The 24,747-nt window shown below is 34.7% G+C and overlaps 2 protein-coding genes across 2 annotated transcripts in view; both read right to left on the minus strand.

Moving 5' to 3' along the window:
* Nucleotides 1-8,857: 8,857 nt before the first annotated feature.
* Nucleotides 8,858-10,055, minus strand: LOC129252981 (YLP motif-containing protein 1-like). The gene has a single exon (XM_054891192.1). The coding sequence runs from the start codon at nucleotides 10,036-10,038 to the stop codon at nucleotides 9,565-9,567; it is 474 nt and encodes a 157-aa protein (XP_054747167.1). The 5' UTR covers nucleotides 10,039-10,055; the 3' UTR covers nucleotides 8,858-9,564.
* Nucleotides 10,056-10,236: 181 nt separating this feature from the next.
* The window catches only part of LOC129252980 (zinc finger protein 1), an 81,921-nt gene continuing 67,410 nt past the window's right edge, over nucleotides 10,237-24,747 (minus strand). The window contains exons 4-5 of the mRNA XM_054891191.1: nucleotides 10,527-13,191; nucleotides 10,237-10,430 (exon numbers count right to left, since the gene is read on the minus strand). Coding sequence (XP_054747166.1) covers nucleotides 10,237-10,430; nucleotides 10,527-13,191 — 2,859 coding nt within the window. The remainder of the gene's footprint in view (nucleotides 10,431-10,526; nucleotides 13,192-24,747) is intronic.

Raw genomic sequence — 24,747 nt, forward strand, 5'->3', positions numbered from 1 at the left:
ACAATACACTTTGACTTCGCTATTATACCGCCAAATACCCACTGGGACACAGATGAGGAGGACATTGAAGAGGATAATATATTGCGTGATGATATTCCAACCTTGGAATCGTATTTTTCGATTCTTCTTTACGTCATATGACCTTCTTAGAATTTTGAAAGAACAAGGACTTAAGGCTACTGGGACTGTTCGTGAACGGCGGACCAAAAAATGTCCTCTGAAAACGAACAAAGAACTACAAAAGAAGCAACGGTCTCCCCGTTTGATTTTATGTAAGTTTATCATAATGATTTATTTGAATAGTTGTTTTGTATCAAATTTTGTAGGTTTTCTGACTCAGGAATATTTTTTGTGACGTGGAATGACAATAGCGTTGTGACAGTGGGAACAAACTTTGATAGAATTGAATCTTTACATACCGTCAAACGATGGTCAAGACAAGAGAGGCGCAAGGTGAATGCCCATCAGCCGAAGTTGATAGCGGAATACAACTCAGGAATGGGAGGAGTTGACCTCCACGACCAAGCTTTGAATACTTACAATATAAAGTTTAGAGGAAAGAAATGGGGGTGGCCTCTTTTCACCACAATGATAAGCTCGTGCGTAGTAAACGCATGGAAGCTTTATAAAATGGCAAGTAAGAGTCAATGCGACTTGTTGCAATACTAACGTGAAATTGTGCGATTTTATTTACGCAATTATAATATCCGGGACATATCTTCAAAACGATCGACAACGGCATCAATAGCTGGTTCCTCATATAACCATTTTCCCAAAAGGATATCGAATCAGCTGAGGTGCAGGGAGTGTCACCAAAGAATTCGATGGATTTGCGAGTTATGCAATGTAGCCCTTTGCGTAGAGAGAGAATGTTTCAAAAACTTCCATACTGTTAACCGAACTAATAACCAAGGAAGTCTTTGAAAGTGTCTTTTTATTTAATACTCCATATTTTCATATACAGGCAATGTATATACATATTATCCCATTGTACTCGATTGGGTACATCCCAAAAAATGCATTTCTTTGATTTTTTTTCGTGTTTTTTTTTTAAGGAGCTTAATTACACTATTTCAATAAACGTTTTATAAATGCATTTAAAAAAAAATTGTTTTATATAAGGTTGGGATTTAATGGGTTAAGAAACGATATATAAGGCCCACGGTATGAAAAAAATATGAGTAGTAAAATTGTGTGAATCACTGGCGTACGCTGACGGAAGTGACGCAATGCCCTTTTTCTATACTCTAGTGAGAAAAAGCACTGCCTACCTTGTGGCGCTACTTTATTGGTGCAAATTTGTAAGAAATATATATTTCCTTATGGTTGCTAATTTCCAGCGAGAAATAGCACTGCCTGCCATGTAGCGCTTGGTTGTTGGTGCAAACTTGTAGGAAATATATATTTCCTTGTGGGTGCTAATTTCTAGTGAGAAAAAGCACTGCATACCTTGTGGCGCTTGTTTGTTGGTGCAAACTTGTAGGAAATATATTTTCCTTTTGGGTGCTAATTTCTAGTGAGTAAAAGCACTGCATATCTTGTGGCGCTTGGTTGTTGGTGCAAACTTGTACAAAATAAATTTTCCTTATGGGTGCTGATTTCTCGTGAGAAATAGCACTGCCTACCTTGTAGCGCTTCGTTGTTGGTGCAAACTTGTCAGAAATATATATTTCCTTGTGGTTCCTAATTTCCAGTGAGAAATAGCACTGCCTGCCATGTAGCGCTTGGTTGTTGGTGCAAACTTGTAGGAAATATATATTTCCTTGTGGGTGCTAATTTCTAGTGAGAAAAAGCACTGCATACCTTGTGGCGCTTGTTTGTTGGAAATTAGGAACCACAAGGAAATATATATTTCTGACAAGTTTGCACCAACAACGAAGCGCTACAAGGTAGGCAGTGCTATTTCTCACTGGAAATTAGGAACCACAAGGAAATATATATTTCTGACAAGTTTGCACCAACAACGAAGCGCTACAAGGTAGGCAGTGCTATTTCTCACGAGAAATCAGCACCCACAAGGAAAATTTATTTTGTACAAGTTTGCACCAACAACCAAGCGCCACAAGATATGCAGTGCTTTTTCTCACTAGAAATTAGCACCCAAAAGGAAAATATATTTCCTACAAGTTTGCACCAACAAACAAGCGCCACAAGGTATGCAGTGCTTTTTCTCACTGGAAATTAGCACCCACAAGGAAATATATATTTCCTACAAGTTTGCACCAACAACCAAGCGCTACATGGCAGGCAGTGCTATTTCTCACTGGAAATTAGCAACCAGAAGGAAATATATAATTGCTGATTTCTAGTCAGAAATAACACTGCCCACATTTTGGTGCTTATTTCCGTTTCCTATCTAGTGCTTGTGCGTTCGTTGAGAACCTACATATACCAGTGATATCGTCTGAACCTTTGGAGGAGATTGCCTTCAAAAACCCTTACAATGGTTCATCTGCCAATGACACGCCAATGAACTACCGCTTTGACATTTGATGGCTCTACGTCTGAAAGCTTTAACGGTGAAATAGAGAAAAAATTGAAAGATTGTGAGAAGCTTTCTTTCGTCAATTATAAATCAATTATATTCACACTACCAGATATATCCAGTGAAAAAGATTTAAGTACGGATCAAAAATACCTATTTGATATTTGTAGTGCTATTACAAGTGGACATTGCAACGACAGCTTAAAAAAGAAAAACACCAAAAAAATTGTTCATTCCAGGTGGCTTACTATAGCGAATAGAATAAATAAATTTATGGGTATGTTCAACAATGCATTATAATGCGCAACATACCATTTCAGAGTGAGCAGTGCGTTCAAAAATGCAAATATGGCAGTACTGCAAATGCAACGCGTTCTTAAACGTCTTTTTTGTATCAAAAGTCGTGCATTATTTGCAGCAAAAATTTTCACACTGCCAATAAATACGCTAGTACAATGTCTGATGAAAAGTGGGTTTTTAATTATTTATTTTAGCTTTTAATACAAAAATTGATGAAAAATACGATATTTAAACTTTATTTTATTATACTTTTCTTGGTTTTAGTGATTACTTCAGTACATCGGAGATAAAATTACTGCTCAGAGTCCGACTGAGCATGTCCTTCTATGTCCTTCTTTTAAGCTTTACACGGTTTTTTTTTCTTAAATTTAATAAAAGACTATCGGTTTTTTCCTCACATACATCGTCCATGACCAAACTTAGTAACAATTCCATTTTACTGCACAGCGCGTTCATAAATGCAACAAATCTATTTGCAATTTTTCAACAAATCTATCAGTTGCATGAATTGTCACATTGACAGTGCTGCCAGCGCTGCAAGTACTGCGCATTATACTGCGTTTCTGAACATAGCCTATATTTTTCCAGTAATATAGAAAATGGCCCCTATTATGAGTTACATTCGATCTTCGATATTCGCTGGTTGTCGAAGATCGAAAATCGAATGTCAATTTGGTATTATGAGCGGTGCAACCCTATCGAAATTTTCGTTGTTTACCGAATTTAGAGTCGAATGCAATTTTTATAGTAACCAAATAATAAATATATACTAATTTTGTTAATTTTATGCAGGTCGAAAGTCGTGACTACCAAACAATAATTAGAAAGGCGAATCCACAATTCGCAAAAAGGATTTGCACCAAAGTTCAAGCAGTAAAAAAATGGGAGGAATTTACAACGGAGCTAAATTGCTTAGAGCACCAGTGAGAACGGCAACAAAATGGATTAAGGTTAATAATGGTTTTGTTTTTGTGATGTTTATAGAAATACATTTTTTCCCTTGGTAGGTATGGGCTGAAATACATAGAGGAACTGAAATACATATTTTTTTCGAATGACGAATAATTGAATAAAGAAAATTTATAACAAAAATAAAACAGAAACTGTGGCGTAAAGGTTTCTATTTAATACTTTTTAGATTTTTCTATAATATTCTCAAAATTTCATTTCGTATGTTTTCTACTTCTCCTCCCTTCGCGATGGCAGACACCATCGTCGAACCACAACTCCGCTGTACTCATTTTCACAAAAAATACTTTTTTTAACTTTTAAAAATGTTGTTAGCAAAGAATTTCAACACAATCGGTTTTTCTTTTATTTTGATTTGCTGTATCAGCTGAGAAAAATTATCTATTGTAAATGCGTCGAGCGGTCGAAATTCACAATAGTCCTATTCTTCAACGAATGAGCACCATAATACCAAATGAAAATTCGTTCGATCAGCACTTTCGACTACAGTCGAAGATCGAATGTTGCTCATAATAGGGGCCAATGTCTTCATTTACTCCTTTTGCATATTAAATATCACGGTAAACGTTCTTAAGGAGTAAACTCCAGTCGCGTGTCGGAGCTGACACACACACCTTTTTGTTTTTTTTTTTAGAAACAGGGGAAGTAGGGGACTCGAACCCACAACCTCTGGGATGGCAGGCTAGTGCACTTACGCTAGACTACCAATAATGATGTGAACGTTAATTTGTGCTTGAAAATGATGAAAAAAATCGTGCAAAATTGTAAATTTGTATGATGCCGATTTAAAAGACTTTACGCCCAACAGTTGCTAGAATTTCACATGGAATGTAAACAGCTCGAACAAGCCTAAAACACCATGAAATTACTTCACCCCTCTCCCCTCATTCGAAATAAAATCACAACGTCTTTAATTTTCAATAAACTTTTTGTTTTATTTATACGTCCTCCATTCATTCGTATTCTTTTAATATTGTAAATTGTATAATTGTTATAATAATAATAATTTTGTAAATTTATTAAGACAAAAAATGTGTGTGTATGGGTGTGGTTTGTTTCGCTCAACGACATCGCTCTATGTCGCTGTGCTCGTCAACGCAATTTCTCCGCTCATTATTTTTTAACTATTTTGATTAAAAAACATTTACGCAAGAATGCATTGTATATAATATATATTCATTTATTTGCTTAACTGCTTTACTTTAATACATATATTATTATTATTTATTATTTATTTATTCTTTTTTTTTGTTTTTTTTTTTAAGTATATTTGCATAACGTTTAATGCTTTATTGTATTTAAAAAAAACTATAATTATGCTTAAGTTTTGCTTATTCAATTAAAACATTGGCTTGCAAGCGATTTTACGCGGTTGTATGTATACACGTGCACACACATATGCATGTAATTAAAAAATCTTAAGAATAAGTAAATGTAATTTTTAAACTAACTTAAAATTAATAATACATACGCACAATGTACATACAATAAAAGTTTAAAAAGCTAAACGAAACAAGCAGTAAAAAATTATTAAACAATAATTAAAAAACCTTAAGAAAAATCAACCGCTTATGCAAGTATATGCAGCATCAAACCGACATACAAATATATTTGAATGTATTCGATTTTAAAACAATATTGTTTTTGCTTTTGTTCTTTACAAAACTGTATGGCACTGTTGCTGTAAAATAACTTTAATTTTTCTGTGCTTATTTTTTCATTTTTATTATTGACTTAACTTTTCATTGAAATTTTGCAATGTTTTTTTTTTTTGTTTTTTGGGTAATTGGTTTTTGTTTTGGCTTTGTTATTAATTAAATATAACCTGTTGCTATAACTAACGATTTATAAGGCATTAAAACAAATTATTTCAGCCGCCTGCACGTTGCCGAAAAATTTGTGCTTAGTAATTAAGTTTCTCTTTTAATGTAACATTTAACTTTTAACTTTTATTTTATTAAACTTGTTTATGTTAGATATTAAATTACATTATTTATTAACTACTGTAAATATGTGGGTGTTTAATTACATTACATTTTACTTTGGTTTCACTTTCGAGTCGAGTTGATGGCCGCTTAGAATTCACTGTTAAAAAAAAACATACATATAAATCTACATATTTACAGACAAGTACGACTAAGCACTTGGACATAGGAAATATATAGTAGGGGATAACTTAGGAAAACTAGGCTTAAAACTTAATTTAAACTAGGCGTACGTACGCAACGGCAACCCTCGTGGAGGCTGACCTGCTTGTTGCTTATGATACGTAGTGTCTTTGGATTTTCTAGCTTTTGTAGTGGTAAGGGTATGAGGAAAATGATTTCTAGTGGGAAAAAATTTCCAAACCTACAGACCAAATTTTTAATTAAAATTACTTATTTAAATAATAGAGGCGCATTCAAATTAGCCACAAGTTACGTTGACATTCGAATTATATTAAAAAAAAAAGAATAATATGTAAAATTTATTCGGAAATAAATTCTGCGGTTTTGCCGTTGATTGTGGTGCTCGTTTGGTGCACAAAAGAAAAAACGAAATGTGTTCGTTGTTTAGGAAACCTTATTTTCAAGTAGTTTGAATTACTTCAATTTTCAATACATATTTTTGCTGTTTGTATTCTTATTTTAAAAAGTAAAATTTCACTGCAGTTGTGTTTTTTTTGCGTTTGTTTGCTGTCTCTATTGTAAATCTAGTTAGATTCGTTGTAATTGCATTTCCTGTATTTTTGTTTTAGTTTATTTTGTGTTACTGCTAAGCATAATTTTCAAATTTTCGGCGCTCAACATAAGCGGGGGGTGCTACTATATTTTTGGACTTGGAGATGGGGTATGCATTCACAAAAAATAACTGTGTAAATTTGGGTTTTGCTTTTTTGGTTGTGTGTTTTCTTTTACAATTCTCGAAACTCTTTATATTTTGTTTCTTATTGTCAATGAATTTTTACAAGTATCCTTAGTAGTCAAACTTTGTTCGTTTGGTTTTTTAAGAAATTTCGTATTTAATTTTAAGTGTTACGTTTTTTGTGTAGTAATTTGTGTTTGGAAGTTTTATGAAAAAATTGGCTATATTATTTGATTCAAACGCTTTTTTTGTTTCTTTTTTGTTTGTTTTGTGCTTGTCCAGAAAATTGTATGTTTTTAATGGTGTGATTGTGTACCTATTTATGTACGTGCACATTTTTCGTCTTTACTTCAAGTTAATTAATTGTTATCTTAAGCAACGCAATGCCGCATTTTACAAGCTTAAAAAACTAACTTTAACCATTTTTTTACTAGGTTAGGCTCTTGAATTTTAGTATGTTTAAAGATTCAAATAAGTTACTTAATAAGGCCAAATCAATGTTTTACTTAAATATTAATTCTTTTGTTTTATTTTAGTTTCATGAATTTTTGTGTTTTATTACGTTTCTTTTTTGTTTTGTTTAGATTACTTACTAAAATTGCGTCATTTATTTACGTCGAAACTTACGACTTTAGTACAGTTACTTCATACTTCTGCTTTGTGTACGCAATATACGCCCACGAAAGAGGCGGGGGTGTGACAGACACTTAAATGCAAGCTGTTGCCCTTTTTTCAATTTCATTTTTCAATTTTTAATTTATTTTTACTTATAACTTTTCAGGGCCTGCTAGTGGAATGCTCGTCGTAGTGATGCCCGCTTTTATGTGATTTTGTTTGTGAAAAGTTTTCGTGTTTCGTGTTTCATGTTTTAGTTTTATTAAATTCAAAGTAAGCATTCTTTAATAATTTTAATTTTCAAGCGGTGGGTGTAAATTGTTTTTTAAAGCCCAAAAATGAGTTAGAAAAATAGCATACTATAAATTGTATTTTTGAAAAGGTTTTCATGTGTGTGTAATTCGATACTTTTTGTTTTTTTTTTTTTGAGGTTAGAAAATATACTATTGCACTTTTTATCATATTGTGTAATACAGTTTATGTGCTTAAAAAATACAGTTTCAAATACTGTTTTTTCTCACTTTTTATTGATTTTGAAAAAAAAAAAATTATAATTGCAGTAATTGGCATTTGTTGTATAATTTGGTGACATTTTTAAAATTCTCTGATATAATTTTTTAGACATTGAAATTTGTACATATGCAAGGTGGCGGAAGAAGATTTATAATTTCTGCAAATGGCGTCATATGTAAATCATATTTGACACGTGTCTTTCTAGTATACGAACAGACAAGCAATGCAGCGGGTAAATTCCAAAATAAAAATGTCCATCACTCAAAATCAAACAAATTTTATACATGTAGTAAAAAAAAAAAATGATTCGAAAGCTAAATTGGATGATTAATTTTGTGCCACTTTGTATCTATACTGAAGTATAGTATGTACATACATTCAAATGTGTTTTGAAAAATAAAACTAACACAAAACAATTAAAAAAAAATTTTTTTTCGTTTTTGTAATAACTTTTATAATAACTGCTAAGCTACTCAGCCCATCTGCTAGCTTATTTCATAGTTTGAAGAACTTTCTGTGAATTTGTTTGCTTCCGATCATTTAGATTTGACGTTAAATGTAAAATTAAGCTCAAAAATCTGTTTGAAATATAACTAGAAAAAAAAAACCGAAATGGGCTTAAAATAAAAATACTTCGGTTCCCCTTTATTTAAACTTAAAAATAAATATTATCAAAAAGTAAAACTAAAAAATAGTTTCGAAGTTAATTTTCGAGATTTCGAGTATTTGCTTGGTACTGGCTGGCTAATCTGCCATACGCAATGAGAATATTAAAAAAAAAGCAAATGGAAGAACTGACATGTTTTTTGAGGAATTTAAAATTAAAAGTAATATGTATATGTAAAAATAAATCACTCCTTGAAATATATAGCATATATATCAAAAACTATAATGGTAATAAATTCAATGTAACGAAAGGTTTCAAATTTAATTTACAGAAAAAACTTATACTAAAAAAAACTCATCAAAATTTTTGCTTCACCCTGGAACGAAATGTTTATTGTTTTGTACACTAACGTCCTCCTTAGTCGTTCTGACGATGGTCTATTTCATACACATATATAGTACATATGCAATACTCACATCAGATTTTATTATTATGTTTAATTAATTTTTATTAACTAAGTCGAATTAAATTAAATTTGTTATTAAAATATGTAATTCACAAATCATTTCCTCGTTTTTATAACTTACAAAATTAGAGCCAAACGATGAAAACATGAGAAAGTTTGAATTTAAGAACGCGTGTCGTCAGTTTGACGAAGGATGACAGTCCAAAGCTAAGGTAATAATCAGAGTTAAATTTGGCGTTAAAAAATCGAAATATTTTGCTTGAAACAATAGACGCCATTTTGCATATCCTGTGTTTTGTGCCTGCACAATATTTTTAAAATTCATTTTCACTTTATGAAACTTAATTAAAAACTTAAAATAAAATATAGGATATAAAAAATAAGGAAACCAATATTTTCTTACTGTTTGCCTTTACACATTTACATATGTATGTACTTCACTATACTTTTGCATTTCATATGATATAAGAATCTTATTATCAGATACGCCGTTGAACTTATTCAGCTAAACGTTAATTTAATTTGGCTTAAGTACGAGCTTAAGTGCGGAACTTCATTTACGTCCTATAAATTTCATATTGACTGGTTCACACATTTGTCAGGCGCTTATGTGGTTTTTTGCTTTTTCAAACCGAGCGCTGAATGAAATCGCATATTACTCAGCCATGAAAAGAGCGCTGATCATTCAGTTGCAACTAGAATTCTTCAGCTGCATGTTCATATTAATTCAGCTATACTTTGACATCAATTCCACTATATTGACCATCAATTCAGCAGACTCATTTTATTGTTGAAAAAATCAAAATATGGTTGTTGTTGATGTGTATGCGTGGGCGGCATGGTTTGCATCGTTGGAGGACAGCCGAAGGACGGCGGCAGTAGGCCTTGGTCCGCAATATGGTTCGCCTGTTGGTGGTATAAGGACGAATCTCCAACACCTAGATGAGGCATTTCGTGCGTGCCATGCAACAGGGGCGGCGGCGGCAATGAAGGCGCCACTAATGAACGATGCTGTTGGTGTTGTTGTTGCTGCTGTTGTTGTTGATGCAATTGCTGATTGAGTGGAGGCGGCAACATACTAGCCATTCCATCGCCATTCAACGGCGGCCAAACCATATGCGGAGGCGGCAGCGGGGGTGGCGGCAACAAGTGTTGCGCTTGCAAGCGTTGTTGCATTTCATTATGTTGCTGCTGTTGCTGTCGCTGCTGATGGCGTTGCTGAAAGGCTGCGGCTGCCATTGCTGCTGCGGTTGTTTGTTGTTGGTATAAGGTGCCATTGGTGTGGCTGCCAAATTTCTTCCGAAACTCAACAATATTCAGCAGATTTCTCGATGTGACCGCTGAATTGCGCCTATGCTTTGATTTATTGACATTCGCAGGTGCTGTTCCAGTCGATTTTGTTGAGGCGGATGTTGGTTGCGCTGAATTGTCGTTTACCTATTCCCTGTAGGGTTTGCAATACGAATAACGGTGATTCATGTGCTGACTATAAGAGCCGGAATGGGAGAAGCGTTTGAGGCACTTGGTGCATTGGAATGGCTTTTCGCCACTATGCAACCGCTTATGTTCGGTTAGATGATGTTTGTGCTTGAATGCCTTCGGACAGTCCATACACTGGTAGGGGCGTTGACCTGTTGAAGAGATGAAAAAATGTAGCGGTCAGTATAACTTCATAAACTTCGTACTGTGTACGATTGAGACGCATGATTTGCGACGCTTGTGCTCACCGGAATGCTCGTACTTGTGTCTCGCTAACGAACTTTGTTTTGCGAACGCTTTGTCGCACTGATCACACACAAAGGGCAAATCCGGGTCACCAGCATGTCCGTGCGTTTCTGCTTTGGGGCGTTTCGGTTTTGGTAGCAAGCCGCTGGCAATGTAGTCGTCTTCGTGTGAGATGCGCGAATCATCATCGCGCCACGAGCGCTTCTCCGAACCGCCTGGGCTAAGGCTCGTGCCGCGATAGTCGGGGAATTTAATACTGTTGATGAGCGGATTGCATGCATACTCGCCGGGCGTCATGCGGAAGATAGCTTCCATAGGCATTAGGCTTCGCTGGGCGCCGGAGGGCAACATGTATTGTGGTAGATGACCGGCCAGCGAAGCTGAAAAGCCGTTGTTGTTGTTATTGCTGTTACGTGGCGTTAGTGGTTGCTGTTGGGGCAGCGGTGGCGCTTCACTGGGCGAAGGCGTTTGTCGCTGGAAGTGATGATTTGTAGGCGGTGCGCCAAAGTAAAACGCCGCTTGATGCTTGAGCGACTGAGGCACGGATGCGGCGGATGATGGCGAGAGTGAAGAAGGGGGCGACATCGAGGCAGACATCTTGCGGCTCAGGTTAATTGCTTCGTTAAGATCACTACCATCGATGCCTTGCATTGGTGCGATGCCATAAAGCGGAGAATGTTGTTGCTGTACACCGTTGCGCTTTGCCGCGATGACCCAATCACGCTTCAGTGACAAGTCCAGCGGTTGCTCCTCACCTGTGCGGCTTTTAGCTGGTATTGGGGCGCGGTCTAACGCGCTTATCATAGCGGCACTCGCGTTAGTTGTGGGCAAAGTGAACGGCAATTTACCATTCGCTTGCTGGTAGCTTTGAAGTTTACGTTCGCGTGAACGATTGTTCTGAAACCAGACTTGCACAACGCGCGCATCCAGCTGTAGGCGTGTGGCTATTATGCGAAACTCTTCTCGACTTGGACGTGCATTGATGGCATAGTGCTGCTTGAGTTGATGTTGCTGTTCCTCGGTGATGGCGGTGCGCACGCGTACTTTACGCTCGCTGCCTTCGCTATTACAGTCGTTGCGGGGAGAGGAATCGCGTTCGTCTTGAAAATCCTCGGCATCGCTAGAATGCAATAGAGAAGTGTTTGATGTGGCAGACTGTTCGGCGGAATCATCCAAATTGTGCTGCGGCCGTATTGACTGCGATTGCTGAATTTCCCCTTCAAATTGATGTTGTTGCTTGGTATGATGCTCTAATTGCTCCTCTTCGTGCTGTTGCTGTTGCTGCAGCTCCTGCTTAATATAGCCACAGAGCACTTTTTCATGTTGGACGAGCTCTGTTTGATGGTTGAACTGTGTACCGCAGCGGCTACAGCGTAGCTCGGGTGTTGTGGGAATACCGGCGTCAATCTGCGATTCCTTCTCAACCTTATTGGCGGGTGTGGAGGTTTCCATTGGACGTGATTCTTCAATTTCTGCCATGTTATCCAATTCCTGCTTAACAGTTGTTATGGCTCCGTCGCTCTCTACCTTATGAGCTTCTTCCTCTTCTGCCGGTGTTGTAGGACGACTATGTTCCAATTTGATCTGTGTTATTGTAGTGTCTTTTTCGGGGGATTCTATTGCGTCAGATTCTTCGAATGAAATATCATTTTGTACGCTTTCCGTCAAGTTTGGTTTTTCGCCATGCACTTCTCCTTCTCCTTCCCCTTTTTCTCGTGTTTCAACTTCTGCTTCCTCACCGTGATTGGAATGTTTTCCCATCTCTGATTCAATATTGTCCGACTCAACCTCCTCCTCATCTTCCTCCTTGGCATCAGTTTCATCTAGATCCATTACCAATTTGGGCTCATCTGGGATCTCTTCCTCGTTGATCTCGTCAATGGAATCTTCAATATGTGCAGTATGTTCATTCCGCAATTCCCGTTGTTGTTGTTCCCTTTCCGCTTGTTCCTCTTCCCGTTGCTGTACCTCTTGCTGTTGCTGGTGGTGTTCTTCCTGATGGTGCTGCTGCTGCTGATGTTGCTGACCCACGGCCGTAAGTTCCAGCAGGCGTTGTATACTGTATGAGGGTAAGCGCGGATCCAGCGCCAAACTGTAGAAGGGGTTCGGAAATGTGGCCAAGAGTGCGGCATTCATGGCATTCATATTATAATCCTCATACTTGGGCAATAAATGCTGATAAAAGGGCGTCGCATTGCCATTGGCACGCGCATCACCGGCATAGTAATTCATGTGTTGAGGCAGTCCAGGCACCAACGGGGCGGCAGCATTTATCGAAGAGTCTGTGAGCCCGTTCGGTTTTAAAGCGCTTCCAGTGGAGTTATTGCGTTTCGTAGTCAATGCCCCCTGACCGGTGGCATTCTTTTCCAACGCTTTGAGCATAGCACGGTTTGGGTTCAACTTCATGCCCATGCTGATGCATTTCTTTGAGGTCATATGGGAGGAGTATGAGCCGGAATGTGAGAATCTCTTACCGCAGTTATCACAACCAAATGGCTTCTCGCCGGAATGAATGCGTACGTGCTCTTTAAGATGATGCTTGAATTTGAAGGCCTTGTCACACTGATTACACTTAAATTTGCGCAGCAAAGCGGACTCATCGTGACTGATCATGTGACGCTGCAGACGGTATACATTCGCAAATGCCTTATTGCAAATCTTACAGCTCTGAAAAGATAGAGAGCGAGGTAAAGCAGCATGACATTAATATGACTGTAGAGAGTTTTGAGATGTGCGATTTTTAAAGTTAAGAGATGTATATAAGTAATATCATTTGTACTTGCATTGTTGGCGTATTTTTTTATTTATTAATATCCAACACAACAACCTTTGGCTATATTTCAGCATTGGATATAAGTAAGACAACAATGAATTTCAATTTTAAATCTGAAGCTTATTTCTAAAACGAATGCATTTAAAATATGAGAGAGAGAAAAAGTTAAGTACTAAGAATGAAGAAGTAAGTTAATGGGAAAAGAAGGTAAGAGGCAGAAAATACCATTTTACTTATCAATTCGCATTTTTTTATTAATGCATTTTAATAAATTTTACATTTTGATATTCTCATTCGTTGCTTTAGTAATAGCATTAAACTTGAGTATATAAATTAAAAAAAATAAAAAATTTCTTCCTCTCATACCTTTACAGTAGTTGAGCAAAACATTTTCAAAAAGGTATCATCGGAGAAGGAATTATTTGAAGTGTGTTATGATCCCCGCTTTAAAAAAAACTGATAAAGCGCAAAAAACGGGGCGAAAAGTTCTAAAAGATTCACATTAAATTGAGGTAACTATCAACACATTGACGTATAGTATAGTAAAATTGCTTATCAGATTTGTACCTACAAATCTACTTACACGTGTATATTTTTTCGAATTTTGTCTGAACATTTTAGCAGAGTAATGGTGAATTACAAAAAAATAGTTTGGGCTCAGTTGGCGACAAAGGCAGGTTACTGATAAGCAATTTCACAATTTTTCTGCTACGGGGGTTCAAATGCGTAGCTGGAATTTTAATAGAAAAGGCAAATATTATAAAAGTAGAAGTATTTATTTTTTCTGTGTACCTTTAAATTTATTAGTTAGTTACTTAGCAAAGTCGTGATTTTAGTAGTGAAATTTCATGAATACCGAGTTCAACTGATAAGCTGCGTTCTCCAGAAGCAGTTAGTTCTTGGAAGTGGTTCCAGATATAGTAGACTTCTCATGGAGTTCGTGATAAATTCAATGAGGTTATTTTGTACAGTTATTTGGTACTTTTGAATTGAGATAAATTTATAAACCATTATATAAATACGTCACACTTTAAAACTTTTTGAGTGCACCGTTCCCGCCTGTGAAACATGCACCGATTTAAAGGAAACAATAGAAATGTTAATCGCACTATAAAAGGCCCTTGACAACTGACATGTGGACCAAAGTATGGAAACCAATATATCTCTAAAACTAATTAAGCTAGAGAGCCGAAACTTGGCATGAAAGCATAAATTGTATATACATATGTATATGGTGTAAATTGGTAAGTATTGGAAAATGGGGCGTGGCACATCCCTTGTAAACTGAAATTTTCAAATCGCTTTTCTCCGCAACCACAAAAGTAAAGTTAATGAAATTTGATACAGTTACACAAATTGGCAATACCTAGAAGAGGGCGCATAGCACCTTTTCTACAAACTGAAACGTTCCTACAGCTTTTCTCTGAAACCGCTTATGCTAAAGTACTGAAAGGTATTGAAAAAGGGGGCGTGGCACTTCCCATACAACTTTAAATCTCATATCATGTGTATAAAATAAATGAATCAATGGAAACTTCAAAAAAACGATTTTTATGGAACGCTAATAGGTTTTCAAAATAGGGCATATTTTATCATAGCGCATACTGAACTATAGTTCAATTGAAATTGGATAAAACCTACTACTTACAGTGAGAATTGTTATTTTATAGCACCATAAAACACAAGCGCCATATTCATGAAGGCGGTTAGTTGCTTAGTTAGTTTTTGATTCACAATTTAATTTTGGATTCCACAATTGCACTTTTTTATTCAAACACAACTAACCACTTAGGCAGCCAGATACTGTTTAGTGCAGAAGGACATGACTTGATAAAAACAAGAATGATGTGCATTGTTTACACTGTTTTTGGTGCAACAACATAAGACACTCCTAAACAAATTTTAAGGAATGTTGTTGGACAGATAGTCTTTGCCCGAACAAAAATCGAAGTCACAGTCATAAAGTTGGAAATACTGTTGATACCGCTTGAAATCGCGCAGGCGTTGTAATGCAAACGGTTATATGATTTGCTCTCACGGGACTATAATTTTACTCAAAATTTTCCCCACTTTTGCGCTCTTAGCCTATTACGCTTAACAGTGCTCTCTAGATTTTCACCCATACAAATTGAATATTTTTTATGAGTGATGCAGCTCCACATGAATCTGCATATTTTATGAAAAATTCCGAACAAGCCAAACGAAATCATCCAGACTAAATAAAATGGTCTTAACAAAGAACCAAATGATTTATAAGATAAAATAATGCATTAATAAAAAAGTATAAATGATTTATAAAAAACTGTTGCAAAAATGTATGCTGAAAATAAAAAAATTTGCTTTCACTTTCAAAATTATAACAACAAAAACTGAAACAAATGAAAATTGTGGCTACATTATAAAAATATGTGGCGAATGTCAGCACAAATGTAAATTTATTCTCTCAAATCGAAATCAAATAGCAAAATAGAAAAAATGGGAAAATAATCAAAATACTTCATAAAATTTACCACATGAAAACTGTTGTTGCCGCTGCTGATATATATATAAAACAAGAATGCGTGTTATTTATTATACCACATGCTATTAAAAATCTGTAATACTACTTGTACACAAAAAAATGCAGGTATAACAAAAAGCAAACTAACTTATCAATATAATAGTCGATCATTAGCGTTGAAGTAAAAGTATAAGTAAAAGTAGGAAGCCATAAAAAATAAGAAGAAAGAAAATGCTCAATAAATTGAGTGTGTAATATATAAAAATATGCAGTCGCATGTAAAAAATCTGAATGATACGAAAAAATGTAACTCTAAAAAGGCACAATATTCTAAAATGAAATAAAAAAAAAACACCTTGGAGTAAGAAAACAATTAAAAGCAGTAAACAATTAAAAAAAAAGTGCCTTCCAAAAACCAATGCACTCACTTATAAGAGCGCACATGCTCGCTCTACAAGCCCCTTTGTAATGCGTTGGGGCTAATGAATAATGGGAGCAAAGTTGAAGGTGTCAAAGCAGCGAGAGAAAATTATTCCCATGACAGTTGCTGTGGCTTCCCTTTTAGAATACTATGTATGTACGTACACATGAGGACTTATGGGTAATGCATTGAAGCATAATACTTATGCATGTATGTATATTTATATTGTTTGCGTAGACAAGTGCACTGCGTACCGGTTGTTCACGTAAAGGTAAATGACATGATTTCCTGGAGGTCCCCCACCGTCTGACGAAAGATGAGTGTGTGATTTGTATTGCAGTAGAGTGAAATCTCCTTCGATTAATATTCATTAGCAGCTGAACTATACGTATGGAAAGTATGGAACGGCAGGTGGGACATGACAAAAATATGATGTGAAGGAATTTAGAAAGGGGTGAAATTGAGAACTTGGAGAAACTCGTACTGTGAATTTTTACGACTCTCCTGCAGTAAAGTGTATGAAAAACTTTTAGTGATCCAGTGCTTCAAAAATCTTTTCCTAGATGATTTCTTCCTAAAACGATGTTTGAGCTTTTGAAATATGTACTAGGCACAAAAAAAATTTAAATTAACAAATCGTCAGGCTTGATTTGAATAGTCGACGTACATTTACTTTATTGTAAATTCTTTAAACGTTTAATTAGAAACGAGCTATTACCTCTGATTGATAATATCGACATGTTTCGACACTTTCAGTTTTTGTTTCAAAAATTGTCGCCAGGTTTTTAATAAAATAACAACTCATATCATTCTAAGTCAGAGTAGAACAGATGCACCCAGCTGTAATACATTCATGTAATTAACTAGTTTCGGAAATATATTTCTTTTCGTTGGAGGCATATAATTAAATTATTTGCTAATTTAAAAGAGATATATAAGGTGGCACAAAATTAATCATCCCACTGGATGATTTGTAATATTTGCAATTGGCGTCATGCTTCAATTATAAATCTTAATTTTAATGGCGGAAAAAGAGATGTGGGGGTAGACAAGCAAGAGCGCTGCATTTAATTTTTGCTGCTGGAACGGAAGCGACTAATGATCGCAGGGTGCGCTCTTTGGTGTTCAAGTGCTGAAGGATGGCTACACTCTGAGAACTTAAGAGGTTTGATATTAAGTGGAATTGTAAGGAAGAAAGAAAGAGATGAAGAAAGTGAAAAATAAAAAAATATATATTTACTTAGATTCAAAAACAAAAGGTACAAAGAAAGGGGACAAAACAAGCGTTGGTGTACTAAGTACAAGGTGGCGCATCTTGACTCTCTCGGCAGATATATAATTTTGTAAATGATGTTGATGTCAATCATATCTGACGCTTGTGAACTGCAGCTCAAATATTTTTTTTATTTATTAACAAAATTGGATAATTCATGGATTAATTCGATTGCGCTACCTTGTAATATTAACTTAACGGATATGAAGATATTTAAAAAATTATAAATTCCACAAAAAAAAAAAAAACAATTCTACACATCTCACAATTTGCAACGCAAAAAAAATAGTTTGTTGCAAAAGTCTTGTCTTCGAGTTATCGGAATGAAAAGTATAGTTCGTTTCGATTTTAAAAACTAACACAAAAAGAAGGAGGAACAGTGTCATTTGGCTATTAGAATCGGAATGCTAAAAAGACCCAATAAATTTCTACCATGCAAAGAGTCCATAAAATAGCGAGGAATGTAATAAATTGCTTGGCGTGTGGCATTTTTTACACACCTTCGGGAAAAACGTGGTCGTGTTGTAAATAGTGAATGCTAATTTTGAAAAATGCGCACACTTTGATATACAGTCAAATGACAGCAATAACAATGACAACAACAACAAAAGCAATATATACAAACATCAAATGTGCCAACAAGTGGATGCATATGAAAACAGAATTTGACTGAAGATCGACACAAAGTGCAGTAATAAAGAATACAGCAATAGCAACAACAATAACAACAATCCAATTTGCTCTAGTTAATGCAGTAAAATGAAAACTAAGCAAAGCAGAACGAAACAATAATAAACAAAAACAAACTTTAAAAGAAAGTGTGTGCTGAGGGGGATGTAATGATGTAGGAGATAGAGTAGGGAAGAAGCGAGAGGTTATGATCGGACGCTCAGTGACACTGACACGAGACGGAGAAGTCGCAGACAAAGAAGTGACAGTGACAGACATCCATACTGACTGTAAAAACATGCAGTTCATGCAGAACCTGATGATGAGCGGAAAAGCGAAAGAGGAAATTGATGATGATATTGATAATATTGACGAAATATTTGTGTTGATTATGTTGAGCTCGTTTTGAGGTGAGGTATTCAATTCCTGTGAAGTAATTGGTTGTTCTGGATATGGTATTAATTATTGAATGTTTTGAAAGTGAAAGCGAGCGAAGTTGTTGTGTAAACTTTATAAAGAGCCGAAGTAAGTATTTATGTATGTACATAAATTCTAAAGAGAGTAGATATAAATTTAAAGAAAAATATGAAAATCCAAAATTAGTGAATACTGTTAGAATACTAAAATAAGGTGCTACCTTTTCATTACTAACACGAAAAAGTTGCGTTTAATGTCTAAGTGCTTGGACCGAATTTCAATATTATAACACACAAATGTAGTCACTATATCAGCCTTTTGATTTATAGTACTTTTTATAAATTACCGTTAAGAATTAACGTTAAAAATTCTTCTTTTTTGCATAAGCTTGAAAAAATGCCCTATTACAGACGCTTACTTTACGTAAATACAAACACAGTAAAGTTACAATATTCACTTATAAACACTCTTTATTAATTCAAGATGATTTAAAGCTACTTTTACTCAATAATACTACGAATTTTATTAAAATTCTAGTATTACAAATGTCCTTTTAAACGTTTGTAATACCGTGAAATATATATATGCGGGACGAACTGTCAAAGGAACGGTAGTGAGCAAACAATAAAGCGAAAAAAGAAAAAACTCAGTCAACCAGCAATGAGGTTCGATAGAACTTTTGTGGTTTTTAAAAAAGTTAAATTGATCTTTGGCCTTCGATAAATCATTATTTCCAAAAATATTGAATATTTTGACTAAAAAATCGCGATAAAATAATACTTTCATGTTACTCGAAATTTTCGTGATTTTTATTACAAATTTTCGCCAGCGGTGCTTATACATTTTATTTGCGTATATCTTTATTAAAAAGGAAAACCATGAAGTAAGAAAAAAAGAGAAACTTTATGTGTGAAACTCTAGCAAAAAATGCTATTTACTTTCACATCAATTTTTTCATTGGATTTTACTATGCGATAGTATTTAAGCACTTTATAATACCCGTTAATACGTTTTATTATTTATTAAAGTATTTTAAACTACACATAAGTATTTTAAACTACAGAAATATTCATATTCTTTAATTACAGTAAAAAATACAAGTCATTAATTTGCAGTCACATCTTAATAGCAAGTCCAATATATTTATTTTTCAATGACTTTTTACCTCACCATTGTCATTATGACCTAACCCAATCTAAGCCGTAAACTATAACCACCAATATTTCACAGTCCAATGACAGTTCTATGGCTGCAACAAGTGTACGCCCAGCTGCGTTTGCGCGCCAGTCGGCGACCCCAATTCAATGGAGGTGTCAAAATATAATGCCAACATATTCACACACACCCGCACAAAAGAATGCGCGTCTGTACATACAGAGAGGGATTCATTTAAATGGCTTTAGCCATTTCAATTAAATTCTTACTCACATAATAATTACATGCAATTTATTTTTTTGCATTTGTTGTTTTTTGTTTTTGGGTTGTACGAGCCGCTCGTCGGTTGTCTTAATTGAAAGTGTGAATCATATTTCACCGGAGCAGCAGCCAGCTGAGTGGCTCATCAACAACGTGAGAGACGTAATGGGCGGACGGCGTGATGCGCTGGAAAACAAATTAGATCAATGCACAGATGGATGGAAGGTTTGATACGACGGGCGCACTTAATTGAAGCATACATACTATGTTTACATATTAATGTATTCAGCTATGTATGGCCCCATGCACGCATGTATGTGCCTTTGTGGCAGATTCATTAGCACTTTGACCAACGTGCTCACTACTTGCGAACTCTCAGTGTGAGTGAGTGAATGATTGTTTATTTTGGCGATCATGATCAGCATGACTATGGTGGCGTCTGGTGCTTTTGTTTTTATTTTTATTTTATAGCAAAAACAATTTTAATAAAAATATTTGTATTCCAAATTGTTTTATATTATTATTAGGGCTTGTAGTAGTTTTCCTATTTTTTTGTTTGTTTTTAATTTAAATTTTTTTATGTCTCTAGTTGCTGGGCGAATATGCAATTCGCGCGTGATCGTGGCGCTTTGCTTTGCTTGCATGCCTACCTCTTATGCATATGTATGTGCATATGCAAGTAAACAACTTGTATCTACTTTAAATGCCTTTTGTAGTTTTTTAACAGCTTACTTTTATGTTGATTGTATTCAAAAAACCGAGCGGAGGGTGGTTGGCAGAAGTTTCAGAAGCTGTCATATGATTTTATTATTCCGCTTGATTGTTGCAGTGTAAGACATTTTAAGAGGCATTCGGGCGGGCGTTGAATAGATATTCATATTTGTGTGTGTGCACATTTCCTAAGTGTGTAATGAAATTGTGAGTAATGCTTTTGAACTGTTAATTGAAGTGAGAATTAGTCATGCAGTCGTTAAAACTAATATGTGAAAGAAACTACAAAGAGCTATGTGTGAGCATATAACAGTACATAAAAAAGTTGGCAGGCTCATAAAAACAAAAAAAATATTTACTAAACCCGAAATTTAAATAAAAAATGAGAATGAGAAATAAGATATTTCACTTAACAAAAAATGAATTATTGTTAAAAAATATATATTAAATATAATATTACATATAGTACATATGTACTTAAATGTATGTATGTAAAAATTAAATACCAAAAATAAATAAATAAATAAAGATCTACAGTATGAATCCACAACCAATAAAAAACGAAGTAACTGCACTTTTCGGGGTTTTTATAAAGAAATACATTTTTTTTTATTCTGGTCAATTTGCAACTGTACCACTAGAGAAACTTACTCAGTTTCACAATCATTTATTTGCCAGAAGTTCTCGGAGGTTTACCATCAAGTCAATGCGAGCTCAGAATGTCGAATTAATAGATCGATCATCCGCCTTACACCCCTAATTTGGCACTTAATGGTTTATTTTTGTTTCCGAATATCAAAAATAAAATGCGAGGTCAACATTTTACGACGACTGAAGAAGCTTTTAAAGCTCATTTGGAGGTATCCACTACTGAGGGGTAAAAGTGCTTTGAAAATTAGTTCAAGCGAATGCAGAAGTGTATTGACTTCCAATAAAAATATTATGTAAAACATTAAATCCGTTTCTCTATAAGTTTACTGTTTTTTATTAAATATATCCAGCCTTTCTGTTAGGTTTGATACAAATTAAGAATTTTGTTCGTTATTCAGGCATTCGTTTAGGAGCTATGTTTTATTTAGAACAAACATTTTTTTTTTTTATACTCGTAACAGAACGAAACTTTTGTGTAAAAATTATTGGTGTAAAGAAATACCGTGTAAAGTAGCAGTTGGGTGTATCTTTTTCCTGATTGCAATTTCTCTTCACTAAGGCCTCTTAACCGTTTCACAAAATTAGCACATAAATCCTGTAAAGCTTTATGGAGTTGGAAAACTCGAGGTGCAAAGAGTCAATTCTTTATATTTATGTATGTATTTAATAAATTAAAAAACGAGCGTTAAAAAACAAGATATTTTTAGTGTGATACATATTTTTGAGTGTTAAAAGATAATTGTGTAATTTCATATCGAATATATTTTAATTAGCAAAATTACGCTTATTTTATTCAAAACGAAACTTTCGCCTATCCTTTAAACGGAATATTGCCATTTTTGATTTCCATTATTAAACTACATACATACATACATACATGCACATCAAAGACATCGCGAAAATTCCTTTCTACTGGCATCGTCGCGGTGACATCACATAATACGTGACTGTCGCTTTTATTAATGTTTTTATGTTTCTGTTTTTATAAACATCTCTTTCAACAAATTTAGATACTTTGAATGCACAACATCATTTCAAATACAACTTGTTGTCAAATTACATATAAGTGAAACCATAGTTCATTATTTAATTCAAAATAATTTTAAATTTTTTAGTTTTTGTGCTTTATGTGTTTTGTGCCTAAATGTTTTACTTTTAATTTGACAATTTAACAAATTTTTATCAAAATTTTAAATTTGTAATCATAATTAAATTTTAGTACACTAAAGTTCAATTTTAAAGTGGCTCAAAACTCTCGGTGATATTTGATAAACATTTTCTCCATATAAAAAAAAATTGCTTGTGTAATTTAATGAAGAATAAAAGAAACAAAGAAAAGTAATCAAAATACTGGTAAAAATGTCTCGATTCAAATATTTTGTCCGTAAGTGTATTTGGGCATGCAGGGGAGCGGTATGGGTATTATAAAAGTAGAAAACTTAGTTTTGTGGTATACATTTAAATTGAAAGTTTAAGTAAAAAACAAAAATTAATAAATTCCCTCCTTATAGCGTATAAATTTTATGATTTCATAAGAAAAGTATCATCGAAATCTCAACAAAAGTTGTTCGCCGAAGAAGCACTTCTGAGCAAATGGTCGGCCGTTTTTTCAGAAACTCTATTTATGTTGCAACTGTATGACTAGAGAAACTTAAAACAGTCCATTCTGAGTGGTACACAACCATTTGTTTGCCAGATGTTTTCGGAGAATTCGTCAAAGACGAATCCTCCTTCGCGAAGACAATCAGCGATATTCCGTGAAAAATTTTTTGATTCGCATTATGACTAAAATTTCAAAAAATGGGAAAAAACTCCGAAAATTTGATTGAATGTTAAGAAAGTTGATTTGTAATTAATGTTTTTGATGATTTCCATTGATGAAATCTTCATTACATTTTCTAACAATTCGATGTTTATTGTGCATTTCAATTTTTACTTTTACAATTTTAGTGTCACTGGGGCCACTTAATTAACTTAACGATTAAGAATACATTAACTATAACTCTATCTCCCTCGCTCTCTCTTTGTAGCGGCGCACCTGTTTACTTCTTCATTTAACTTTACAAAACCAGGCTTCTGACGAACACAGCAGTTGTCTCTCAATTTACTTACCTGCCTTTTTCTTCTCTTTCTTGCAAAGTGCAGCTTAAAGGTAAGCTACAAGTAGTCGGCTCAACACATATGTATATATATAGCACCTGTTTGCTCTCCATTTATTGGTGTCTGCCCACTCACGAGCAAGTAAGTCATGGACACAAACAAATCAATGGTAAGGGATACATGCACACTTGTGTGGCTGTATCTATTGGAAATTACGCCCACCTCTGTAGCCATTATCGGATTGGGTTCTGCATCAACAAATGCAGGAACGAGGCAAGATTATATAATGGGTACATACAATACATATACATATATGAATGTACATATAATTATGTACATATCTACACATGCAATTATCTGTTAAAAAGTGAAGCCAATGGCAATGACATGCACACACACATATGGTAAGTAAAATTTGGAGTTAAATATTCAAAATAAAAGTGGTATGGCAGAAATAAAAACGAAAATTGATATATAATTTCCAGAATTCATAATCGCAAAGGTATGCATGAGTCAAGCACTGCGCATACGGTTTATGACCGCTTAACGGTGAGTACATCACCGCATGTGCACAGTCAACGACCGGATGTGTTCAATTGTGTAACCACCTTGATGAACGACTTGCAGGGCACAGTGTATTTTCTGGAGCGATATGAAGTAGTAATCAGCGCAAACTAAAATAATAAAAAAATAAAATACAAACTCGCATGTGCACATACATATGTGCATATGTATAAGTATGTATGTTTATCCATACGAAAATTACTAAAGAATTTATTGCATATACATATGTACATATATACACATGCATAACTAAAAGTATTTGAGAACTTATATTTCATAGCAGTTTGTCCGCATAATTTCTGTGCTTCACCCAAAAGGGGGAAAATGCATTGAATTAAAAGAATCGCTTCCGCTTTCCTGCAACATTTTTAGCATTAGCGGCCAGCCGTATTCAGTAACAGCCTACCAGCCACCAGCGACATGTGGTAAATTAATTAGTCGCTTCACAATTAATTCAATTGTTTGTTTATTAGCTTATTTCCAAGTTATTGTTATTAATATTGGTTTGAAGTATATTCGCTTTCCGTATAACTAGCTCAAATGATACATATATACATATAGTATGTATATACAATACTGCCCTAAACTAAAGCAGCCCTATTATTCTGGATTATACTTCCTTTTTTCATATCCTTTCCTATGTCGAACTTCACAACTTTAATAGCGCGTCCTTGGATTTGTAATATTTTATTGTTTATTTATTTAAGGTGTAAGTTCTTTTGCAGCCT

This window comes from Anastrepha obliqua, chromosome 1, assembly GCF_027943255.1.
Source record: "Anastrepha obliqua isolate idAnaObli1 chromosome 1, idAnaObli1_1.0, whole genome shotgun sequence".
Classification (NCBI taxonomy): Eukaryota; Metazoa; Arthropoda; class Insecta; order Diptera; family Tephritidae; genus Anastrepha; species Anastrepha obliqua.